The sequence below is a fragment of the Callorhinchus milii genome, unplaced genomic scaffold, assembly GCF_018977255.1.
Source record: "Callorhinchus milii isolate IMCB2004 unplaced genomic scaffold, IMCB_Cmil_1.0 Scaffold699, whole genome shotgun sequence".
NCBI lineage: Eukaryota > Metazoa > Chordata > Chondrichthyes > Chimaeriformes > Callorhinchidae > Callorhinchus > Callorhinchus milii.
The window spans coordinates 1-9953 of NW_024705440.1; the positions used below are offsets into that span (position 1 = coordinate 1).

A 9953-nucleotide genomic window follows, 5' to 3' on the forward strand; every position below is an offset into this window, starting at 1 on the left:
TGTGTGTGTGCGGTGTCTATGTAGTGTTTGTGTCTGTGTTTGTGTCTGTGTGTGTGTGTGTGTGTGTGTATGTGTGTGACATGCCACCCCCCCCCCCCCTCCCAGCTCTAGCTCTGACTGCAGTAGTGAACAGAGGCTAATGGACCGGGCCGGGCTCCTGGTGCCTCTGTCTCCACTCGCACCGGGGGCAGCAGGGCTCGCTGGCCTTGCAGACTTTGTGGAAGACGGCTTTGCAGTCTCGGCACCTGTAAGAGAGAGGAAACGGTCAGCCATCAGCACCGAGTGGCTCCATCGCCAGACACCATCCACACGTGTGTCGGAGCGCCACACACACACACACACACACACGCACACGCACATCACACACGTGTATGTGCCACACAGACCGTGGGCCTTCAGCCTTTTTACCTCGTCGTTGATTCAAACTCGAAGGGGAAGATGATGTCGTCGCAGTTGCAGAGCAGACAGATGAAGCCGCGCTGTGTGCACAGGTCACACATGTAGACGTGATTACTGGCGAACTGGATGGCGTGTTGCAGGAAGGCCTCGAACACGCCGCGGGCTATCTGCAGGATGCGGAACACAGCAGAGAGTGACGGTGGCCACTGCCACTCGATCCCCCACCTCCTGCTCGCCCCCCACCTCCTGCTCGCCCCCCCACCACCAGCCCCCCAACACCAGCCCCCCAGCCCAGAGCCTCGCACTCCCAGTAACTGTGATGTCAGTCAAACCCCTCACCAATGTGCACAAGCACCACAAGCACAATGTGGGCATGGGGGAGTGGGGGGGGGGACGGGGGGGGGCAGGAGGTGGGATTGACCGTGTTCTCAGCAGTCGTGTGACAGGGTGGGGAGCATCGTGTGGACCCTGACACTCACCAGCCGAAGGTCGGACACACTGTACAGGTGAGGAGACTCCAGCAGGTAATTTTTCCCATCGATTCTGCAGGAGAAAGAACAACGTTGACGCCGGAGGTATGTTGGCTAACTCGCAAGAGAAGGGGAGTGGGTCAGTGAGTGAACCAGCTGCTGACAGAGAAAGAGGGAGGGGGAGAGAGAGAGGGAAATAGAGAGGAAGAGGGAGGGAGGTGGGTGGGGTGGAGAGAGAGAATGTGAGTCAGAGAAAGAGACAGTGAGAGAGGGAGAGGAAGAGAAAGGGAGAGAGGGGGAGAGAGGCAGGGAGAGAGAGAGCGCGGAGGGGAGGGGGGTGTGGGGGGGGGCCTTACTTTCTGTACAGCTCCTGCAGAGCTCCGCTGCGGCAAGTCAGCAGATATTCCTCCAGGAGTTTGAGTCTCTCGCGGCTCCTCAAGGCCTGAGCCATCTGCTCCACGTGCTGGTACAGGCTCCCGTTCAGCCTCACCACATCCAGGAACGGCTCGGCCCCGATCTGCTGCAGGAACCTCGCCGCGGTGTCACACACCTTCGCAACGAGAGAAACGCTGACTTCCAGCTCCGTGGCCAACGCCCTCCGCACAAACAACGGCCTCGACCGCCGCCGGAGACGCCTCTCAGCTTCAGCACCGGCTCAGCAAGAACCTCAGCTGCTGCTCAGCGCTGGGGCCGAGCGTTAAGCTACCGACCGGCGATCAGCTATCGATCAGCGAGCGTTTGATCGGCCCGCGGGCGCGCACACGGATCACACGTGCAGACATTACGCGCGGGCGCACGAACACGCAGAACACACCACACAAAGTGCAGGTAAACTGCTGGACTCACCCCTCGTTTCTTCAGGTCCCAGTTATGGATCACTCGGGATGGGATAATGACCTCGGTGTCATGATGGCAGCTCTCGCAGTAATACAGGCCGGAAAAGGCACAGAGTTTCAACTTCCCAAAGGAAAATCCGATCCGCCTGGGGCAGCCTGAGTGACGCACACAGCACAATAATAATAATAATATTAATAATAATCCTGGCATTTAAAACAGCCTCATCACGTCTTCGACACGTCTCAAAGCGCTTCACAGGATACACTGCAAAGTGAAGTGACTGTATGTTTTGTGGGCGAAACGCAGCAGCCAATTGATCACAGCAGCGTCCGCCACACACAGTCATGGATTGAGTAACCAAATTATTTTATTTATTTGGGAATTTTGAAGGGATTATTAGCCCACAGAACAGCAATCAGTCAATCGACTAATGACCGGGTTCCTACTCACTGCTCGGTAAACAGACGTGTGAGGTGTCTGACATGTGCAGGGTGGAGTACACTGAACAGCACTGACGAGCAGTGACTAAGTGAATATAAAATGCCAACAGATGTGTCAATCGTATAGAGAGATTCTCTATTCTTCCCCTTATAATTCTTTGTCACAATCTGAAATCACTGACTCACTGAGCAGTGAACATAATCCAGTATTATTTACTCGGATGTAATAAGGCTTCAAAATCTTCTAACCTCACCTAACCGGTCTTCTCCCTTAAACCTGCTCATCTCTGGTCATAACCCGCTGACAATGTGAAGCAATAAGTCTGAGATAATAATAACCATAATCCTTACATTTGATATAGCGCCTTATCACGTCTTCGAGACATCTCAAAGCACTTCACAGGATATACTGTAAAGTGGGACAATTGCGCACAGCAGCGTCCCCCAAACAGTCATGGATTGAAATGACCAATTTATTAATATTTTTTTTTGAAGTATTTATTACCCCCGGAAAAGCGATCCGCCAATTGACTAACAACCGAGTTCCTACTTATTGCTGGGTAAACAGAGGCTTGTGGAGAAAGGAAACAAGTGAGTGTGTAAGTGAGTGTGTGAGTGAGTGTGTGTGAGTGAGTGAGTGAGTGAGTGAGTGAGTGAGTGAGGGAGGGTGGGAGTGAGTGAGTGTGAGTGAGCGAGCGAGCGTGTGAGAGAGAGAGAAGCGTACCCGCACACTGCTGATTTTGCTGGTCCAGGCCCCTCTCGTTGGGCACTGCGGTCAGGCAGCGCAGGAGGGGGCTGTACTCCCCGAGACCCAACTGCACCAGCCTCTGGCCATTCCTCTCGTCAGCTCCCTCCTCCCCCGCCACGCCGTCCACCGCCTCTCGGTGACAGGTCAGCACGGCCCGGATCAGCTCCCGCCACGCCCTGGCTTCCTCCCCGTTCTCGGCCTGCAGCTGCAGGGCGGCGCCGGACGTGACCAGTTTGAAGTAGGCCGGGCCGCCCAGGGCCGTGTCCGGCACCACGTCCCGGAAGCTGTCCGTACGGCAGCTGGTCACCAGCTCCCGCTTCCCTCCCCGCAGCTGGGAGCAGATCAGAGCCTCGAGCGATAGCGAGCAGACGCAGGGCAGCCAGCGCTCGCCCACCAGCACGCACAGCACCGTCTCCTTGATGGCATCCAACTGAGGCTCGCTCCTGCAGACCCAATCCGGCGAGAGGCTCTCCCGGGGGGCGGTCTCAGCTGCCGGCCGCTGCCCCTGTCTCTCCTCTCCCCCCGGGGCCGCCCTGGGCCGAGCCCCACCCGCCCGCTGGGAAGCATTTTGCGGCCGGCATTTTACCAAGGCTTCCCGGATCCTGTCGGTCCAGTCCTCGGCCTCGTCGGGAGAGGCCGCCCGCAGGCACAGCCTGCGCCCGGAGCAGAGCAGCTCAAACCTGCCGTCGCCCAGGGCCAACACGGCCTCGCACCGCAGCAGCGAGCAGTTCTCGTAGCAGGTCCGGCTCTCATCGTTCAGGTACAGCCGGAACTCGAACGGGGAGAGCTCGCAGTAAAACTCCTTCCATATCCCAACCGGCCCGCGGCGCTCCAGGTTCCCCAGCTTCAGCAGCCCGCGGAACGGATTGGAGATTCCTGGTCGGAGCAGAGAGTGCGACGCACCACAAGGAAAATGATCAGCGAGGAGCAACGAACGTGTGGAATAGGCTCCCGAAGGAAGGGAGGGAGGGAGGGAGGGAGGGGGGGGGAGGGAGGGAAGGAGATGGACAGACGGACGGACGAATGTATAGTGGAAGCAGACGGTGTTGTTTGTTTCAAGAACAAGTGAGATGTCAGGACATGTCGAGCGACTGCCGGGATGGTGGAAGGCGAACTCGACTGGACTTTGGTCTTCTCTTTGTCCAGCAAATATGTTCCGATTCATCGCTTAGGAGAGACAGCCCAGCCCCTGGGGTCAGCAGCTCAGCTCAGAGCAATACATTATATTGATATGCAGCGCCTTTCGCATCCCAGATACACGGCCGAGGGAGTTTTTACCTGCTTTCCGTCGATGCGTCACCTCGAACAGCTTGTCCTCGTGTCCGTGGTGAGGGCCGGTGAGGTCCAGGGCCGGGCGAGAGAGGTCAGTGCCGTTCTCCTGTGGTGAGGTTTGGGGCCATGGCTCTGGCTCCTCACCCCACACCGGCTGACAGATATCGTCCTCAGAAATCCAGCTCGCGCTTTTCTGAAAAAAACAAGTTCACTGTTACACACATCCCTCGAGGTGAGAGTATCAACATACAGCCAGCGAGCAAACACACGCACACACACTGACACACACACAGATACACACACACACTAACAGACACACATATTAACAGACTCACACACTGACAGACACACACACATTGACACACACACACACATACACACACACACTGACAGACACACATACTAACAGACGCACACACACTGACACACACACACACACACACACTAACAGACACACATACTAACAGACGCACACACTGACAGACACATACACACACACAGTGAGGCTGCTCCAGAATCACACACAGTAACATAACTCACGTGAAGGCCTGAGGGCTCAACCGCTCGGTGCGAACCATTTTGCAAACAGCCGCTGGAGCCGTTGGCCGGTTCCCCTGCGGCTCCGAGCTCCCTCTCACCGGCTCGCTCTTCATCGCCTGCCAGTGCCTCGGGCTTGGGGTATACTGCGCCGCTGCCCCCGGGCAACGTGGAGCGGGGAATCAGGCTGGGAAGCTCAGTGGGGATGGGAGCGTCGCTCTCGGGTGATGCTGGAGGCTCCGGGCTGGGTGTCTCGGAGCTCGGCTGGGAGTCAAGGGGCGAGCCGGGCGGCTGTGATCCTGACTCTGCCTCGGGGACGCAATCCGTCACACAATCCCCTGTCCCGGTCGCGGAAAACACACCCCCTGGCGGCCTTCAAACACAAGCACAATCATCAGCGCTCCATCCCGACCCCGAACTTGAACCCGAGCCCAACCCCAGACCCGATCCTGAACCTGACCCCGAACTTGACCCCGAACCCGACCCTGAGCAGCTAAACACACCGTGCTACACCGATGGCATCAGTGACCGAAACCCAGACTGCGCCTCAACAACAACTGACATTTACACAATGGCTTCTTCCACATCGGGAGGACGTGCCAAGGCGCTGGCGGGGTGGGAGAGGGGGGGGAGCTGCGACCTCCGATTGGCGGGGGCTGAAGGGAGGTTCGAGTGATGTGTGTGAGAGAGAGGGAGAGAGAGACTCTGACAGAGACCTGCATGCTGCCTCCGAGCTGACGATCTCTCGGTCCAGGTCGCATGGCCAGTTTTCCTCAGCCGTCGGCTCGGGACTCCTCACCCCATTGGCCTGGGGGAGGCTGTCGGAGCTGAGGCTGGAGGAGAGCTGTGAGGAGGAGCCCGTGGTTTCCAGGCTGAGGGAGGAGGAGGTCAGCTTGTCTTTGCCCGAGTGTCGAGCGCCGGGGGCCAGAGAGCTGCCGGAGCCCATGTGAGTCACGCTGACGACGTCCGAGCTGTCGGAAGGCGAGGTGGAATCCCAGGAGCCTCTCCTCCTGGGGGCGGGCGAGCTGGGGGGCTCGAGCTCAGTCACGGCGGGTGGGGGGCACAGGCCGGCCCAGGCCAGGGGCGAGGTGGTCCATACGTTCAGCACCGCGGACTTGTAGGAGAGCTCGAAGGAGAGGGAGGCGAGGCCCTGCAGGTAACTGATCAGCACCTCGCTCTCCTCCATATCCAGGAGCAGAGCCACGGGCTGGTAGTAATCACACAGCGTCTCCCTCTCCCGCAGCAGGGACACCAGGTAACACTCCAACAGCCCCTCGTTCAGTGCTAGCCGAACCCAAGCGCGACAACGGCCCACGTCACTGCTGATAAAGCACAGCCTCTCCAGCTCGGTCACCACGTTCCTGCTCCGGAGGGAGGGACAGAGAGAGAGAGAGAGAGACAGAAAGAGACCAACGTTTAGCTTATAGCAGTCCAGTAGTGTAGTGATTTGCCCCCACGCCTCACAAGTGAAGAGGATCTGGGTTTGATTCCTGAGGCGCTAACACGGTTTGTACATTCGCGTTTACTCCGTTCCACTCTGATTGAAATCAATTTTTGAAATCTTGGCTAATCTTGAGGAAGTGAGTTTACTGTAATCTGTGTCTGTGGTGGAGGCGGAGGCTCACAGTGTGACAGCGGGACTCTGCGAGCTTGGGGGGTAGTTATTGCAGTTCAGTATTGCACAATCTGGTCAGGATTCTGCAATCAGATCACAGGCCGTTACTGCCAGTGCAGCCACAATGCACACGCGCAGCCGTGAGATTATATTAGTGACGCTTACTGTTGGTAAGATTTTTAATTACTATGCTTTTAAAATATAACCAAACACTTGTGATCTGTTTAATGTAGCATTCCTTACTTATCAGGGCATAGACAAGGCTGTGTGTTTTTAATGACTGACTTGACGGCCCGAGAGAGGATACATTCGCCAGTTAGCATTAGCAAATTTGAAGATATATTGGCTTGACCCGGCTGAGGTCAGGTTCTGATAACTTTCCCTCGCTCGGTGTCTGAGTCGATGTCATCCTCTCGTCTAGGAATTGAGTAATCATGTCCTTGAGCACAAATGTGAAAACAAGGAGACTCAGCGAGAGAAGCACACTCATGGACATCTCATTAGCTCAAGACTAAGAAACAGGAATCCTCCCAATTAGCTGTCCATATCCTCTTTCTCCTTATCAGTTATTTTCCCATGCGAACAGAGCCTGCTCAAGGTCGCGAGCAGCCTGCAAAGTGTGTGGCCTATGTCTGAGACCAGGGGAGATGGAGTTAGAAACACATAAAAGATATAACTTTGGAATAGCTGGAATCACTGTAAGAGGAACAGTTGTGAGGCAGCTGGAGGCGGGCGACTTCCCCAACGGAATCGGGTAATGTCGGTTTCGTTGAATCTCACTGCTTTAATGTAACTTAATGATTTAATAATTGCATGTGCTAAAAGCATTAACTTTTGAATTGTGTACGATATTAAAAGATCTGGAAATCACACTACCTGTATTGGGTAGTCTCTTTCTGGCAAACCTCACACAGCCTGCGGAGATCCCACACCCGGTCCAAATAATTTGGCTCACTTAGGAACAGAAGGCAGAAGGCCCGCCCCTCGAGCATGTTCCTCGGCATTCTACAAGATCACGGCTGATCTGTACCTCAACTTCAATTACCCGCTCTTGCCCCAAATCCCTTGATACCCTGACCTGACGAATATCTCTCCACCTCAGTCTGGATAATGTGAATGAATCCAGCCATAACCCACAGCCTTTTGGGGGTAGGGGGGGAGAGAGAGATAGAGTTTCCAGATTCCAGGCGTTTGGGTGAAAAACTGCTGCTGATTTAATTCCTAAAATATGGCCAGGCTCTAATGTTAAGATGATGCTCTTGTTCTGGATTCCGCCACCCCGCCACCCAGCCCCCACCAGAGGAAAGAGTTTCTCTGTAGTAGTTTCACTTGGATAAGTGCGGTTTGTGAGCGACCACAATAAGCTAAGGGGGGTGGGGGGGGGAAGCGGGGGGGATTTATTGTGCGGAGCAGCTAACCTGTGAGTGACTGACTTCAGCAAAGACCAAAACACAGGCTGTGGCAGAGCCGCACGGTTTGCCTTGCGCCCTCGGTTCCCGCCCTCCGTGCCCACATGCTTCGCCTGGAGCCCGTGCACGAAGACGGCCTCGACGGCGCAGCACAGGTCGTTGGCATCGCTGTCCTCGCTGCTCACCACGCTGTCCGAGTTCACGTAACGCTTCTGCAGGCACTTCAGCGAGTTCGCCAACTTCTTCTTTATCCACTGAAAACAACAGGCGGACAATCAGCCCCAGCACCGGATACTCACGTCATTTACGCAGCGACTACAGACGCTCGTACACGCTGCAGGAGTCCAGTGTCCCATCTGGGGCTCCAGCGTTCCCACCTACCACCCCCCACCCCCACCAGCCCCCCCACCCCAAGGCAGCACAAGTTCACAGTCACTGCGCTTTACAGGTAAATCTTAGGAAGAGCTTTGAGTCATCTTCCCGACATGAAAGCCGCCGGATGGAACGCAACAATTATTATTGTTATAAAATAATGTCAAGGCTGCAGAGAAATAAACTCCCCCAAATATCCCAAAGTTTAGACACAGGGGGACGGCTGAGCGAAAGCTTCATCAATCCCAGCTTTGTTTCCCAGACGCCGTTGCAACAATGAAAGTCTGTATTGTACAGTCATTCTGAAACACACATGTCCCAACTCGATGGGAGTACTAAAAGCAGAGTGAGACGTCCCTTGGGACACTGGACTCCGGACATCTTGTTTTTCCTTATGGCTCTGGTTGTCACATTACAGTGCAATATTCACACAGCGCCTGCCTTTCAGGTCCCCAAGGCCACCCTACACCTTCCTCATTGTACCATAAGTTCGCTTAAATTCACGATAGAACGCTGGCAGTTTCCCCACCGCCAGATCTTAGCGATGACACAAAACGAAAGCGGAACCATTCCAACCCCCTCCAACCCCCCCACTCCCGCACCGTCTTTATCTGTCAGCTGCACCAGGGACTTCCCCTTTTACCTGTTTTGCTTCTCTGGGCCCAACACAGCCTTCGGGCGGCTGGGTGGAAATCATGGTTGCTCCGACGCTTGAGGGACGTCACCTTCAGACGCAGAGACAGACGCAGACATGGGGGTTAGGATCACAGGAAGAACAATGACCAGACCTCGAACTCCCAACGCTGCCCCAACGGCTGCTGCGCTCCGGGGACCTCTCAGCACTTGTAGAACCCGCCCGAGGGACAGCTCAGCTTTGGCGAAGCTCCGGCCAAAAGCGTCGAGAAGCGGTGTGTGGGCGCGTGTGCGTGTATGCGTGTGTGTGTGGGCGCGTGTGCTCACTAGCCTGCAACACCAACACAGTTCCACTTTGCAACCTCCTCCCCTGCAGTTCCCCGTCACAGCAGGAAATTGCTCAACACCAGGACACAGAGTTTCTAAACCCTTGTGGACAAGACATCCCGATTTCCCGACAAGCTGCTGACGCTCCAGCGCTGGGGGTGGGTTGGGGGGGGGCGGGGGGTGGGGGGATGGGCAGCACCACACGCTCAGAGACGGCGGCTGTCAGATGAGACGTTAAAACCTCGCTCCCCGTCACGGTGGTAGTTAACTATCTCCCCGGGCGGGAGCCGTCGGGTAAAGAGAGGAGAGTTTCTCTCTCTCTCTCTCTCTCTCTCTCCCGACTCCCGGTTCGTCTCGGCCGATCCCTCGTCCCTTCTCTCCCGATTCGGACACCTCGAGTTTCCGATTGAACGACTCGGAGAAAAGCAATTCAGACGACGACAACGACGACAACGACAACCTGTGTTTATATATAACGCCCTGAAAACACCCGGGACAGTGGCAGCTGTTTGGGCCTCAGTATCGAGCGTTAAATGAACGGTCACTACACGATACAACAACAACTTGCATTTGTATCGCGACCCACGTGTGGGGTAGCGTCCCCGAAGCGCTACACACAGTCACTACGCTGTACACACAGTCATTACACTGTACATAGTCACTACACTGTACACGCAGTCACTACACTGGACACAGTCACTACACGCAGTCACTACACTATGTACACAGTCACTACACTGTGTACACAGTCACTACACTATATACACAGTCACTACACTATATACACAGTCACTACACTGTACACAGTCACTACACTGTACACAGTCACTACACTGTACACAGTCACTACACTGCACACAGTCACTACACGCAGTCACTACACTGTACACAGTC

At 55.5% G+C, this 9953-nt stretch overlaps 1 protein-coding gene across 1 annotated transcript; it reads right to left on the bottom strand.

Moving 5' to 3' along the window:
• Positions 1–81: 81 nt before the first annotated feature.
• Positions 82–9159, bottom strand: LOC121852292 (pleckstrin homology domain-containing family M member 1-like). Its single transcript, XM_042346392.1, has 12 exons — positions 9060–9159; positions 8743–8824; positions 7737–7981; positions 5420–6064; positions 4707–5076; positions 4173–4359; positions 2871–3770; positions 1716–1861; positions 1226–1419; positions 879–942; positions 409–566; positions 82–245 (listed from the first exon to the last, which is right to left on the bottom strand). The coding sequence occupies exons 2-12, from the start codon at positions 8794–8796 to the stop codon at positions 137–139; spliced, it is 3072 nt and encodes a 1023-aa protein (XP_042202326.1). The 5' UTR covers positions 8797–8824; positions 9060–9159; the 3' UTR covers positions 82–136.
• Between the last annotated feature and the right edge of the window lie 794 nt (positions 9160–9953).

Excerpts from the sequence above, each read along its gene's own strand:
- LOC121852292 (XM_042346392.1), bottom strand. The coding sequence starts at position 8,796 with ATGATTTCCACCCAGCCGCCCGAAGGCTGTGTTGGGCCCAGAGAAGCA. Across the intron at positions 4,360-4,706 it reads TTGAGCCCTCAGGCCTTCAC|AAAAGCGCGAGCTGGATTTC; the intron begins GTGAGTTATGTT and ends TGTTTTTTTCAG. Across the intron at positions 1,420-1,715 it reads GGGACCTGAAGAAACGAGGG|GTGTGTGACACCGCGGCGAG; the intron begins GTGAGTCCAGCA and ends CTCGTTGCGAAG.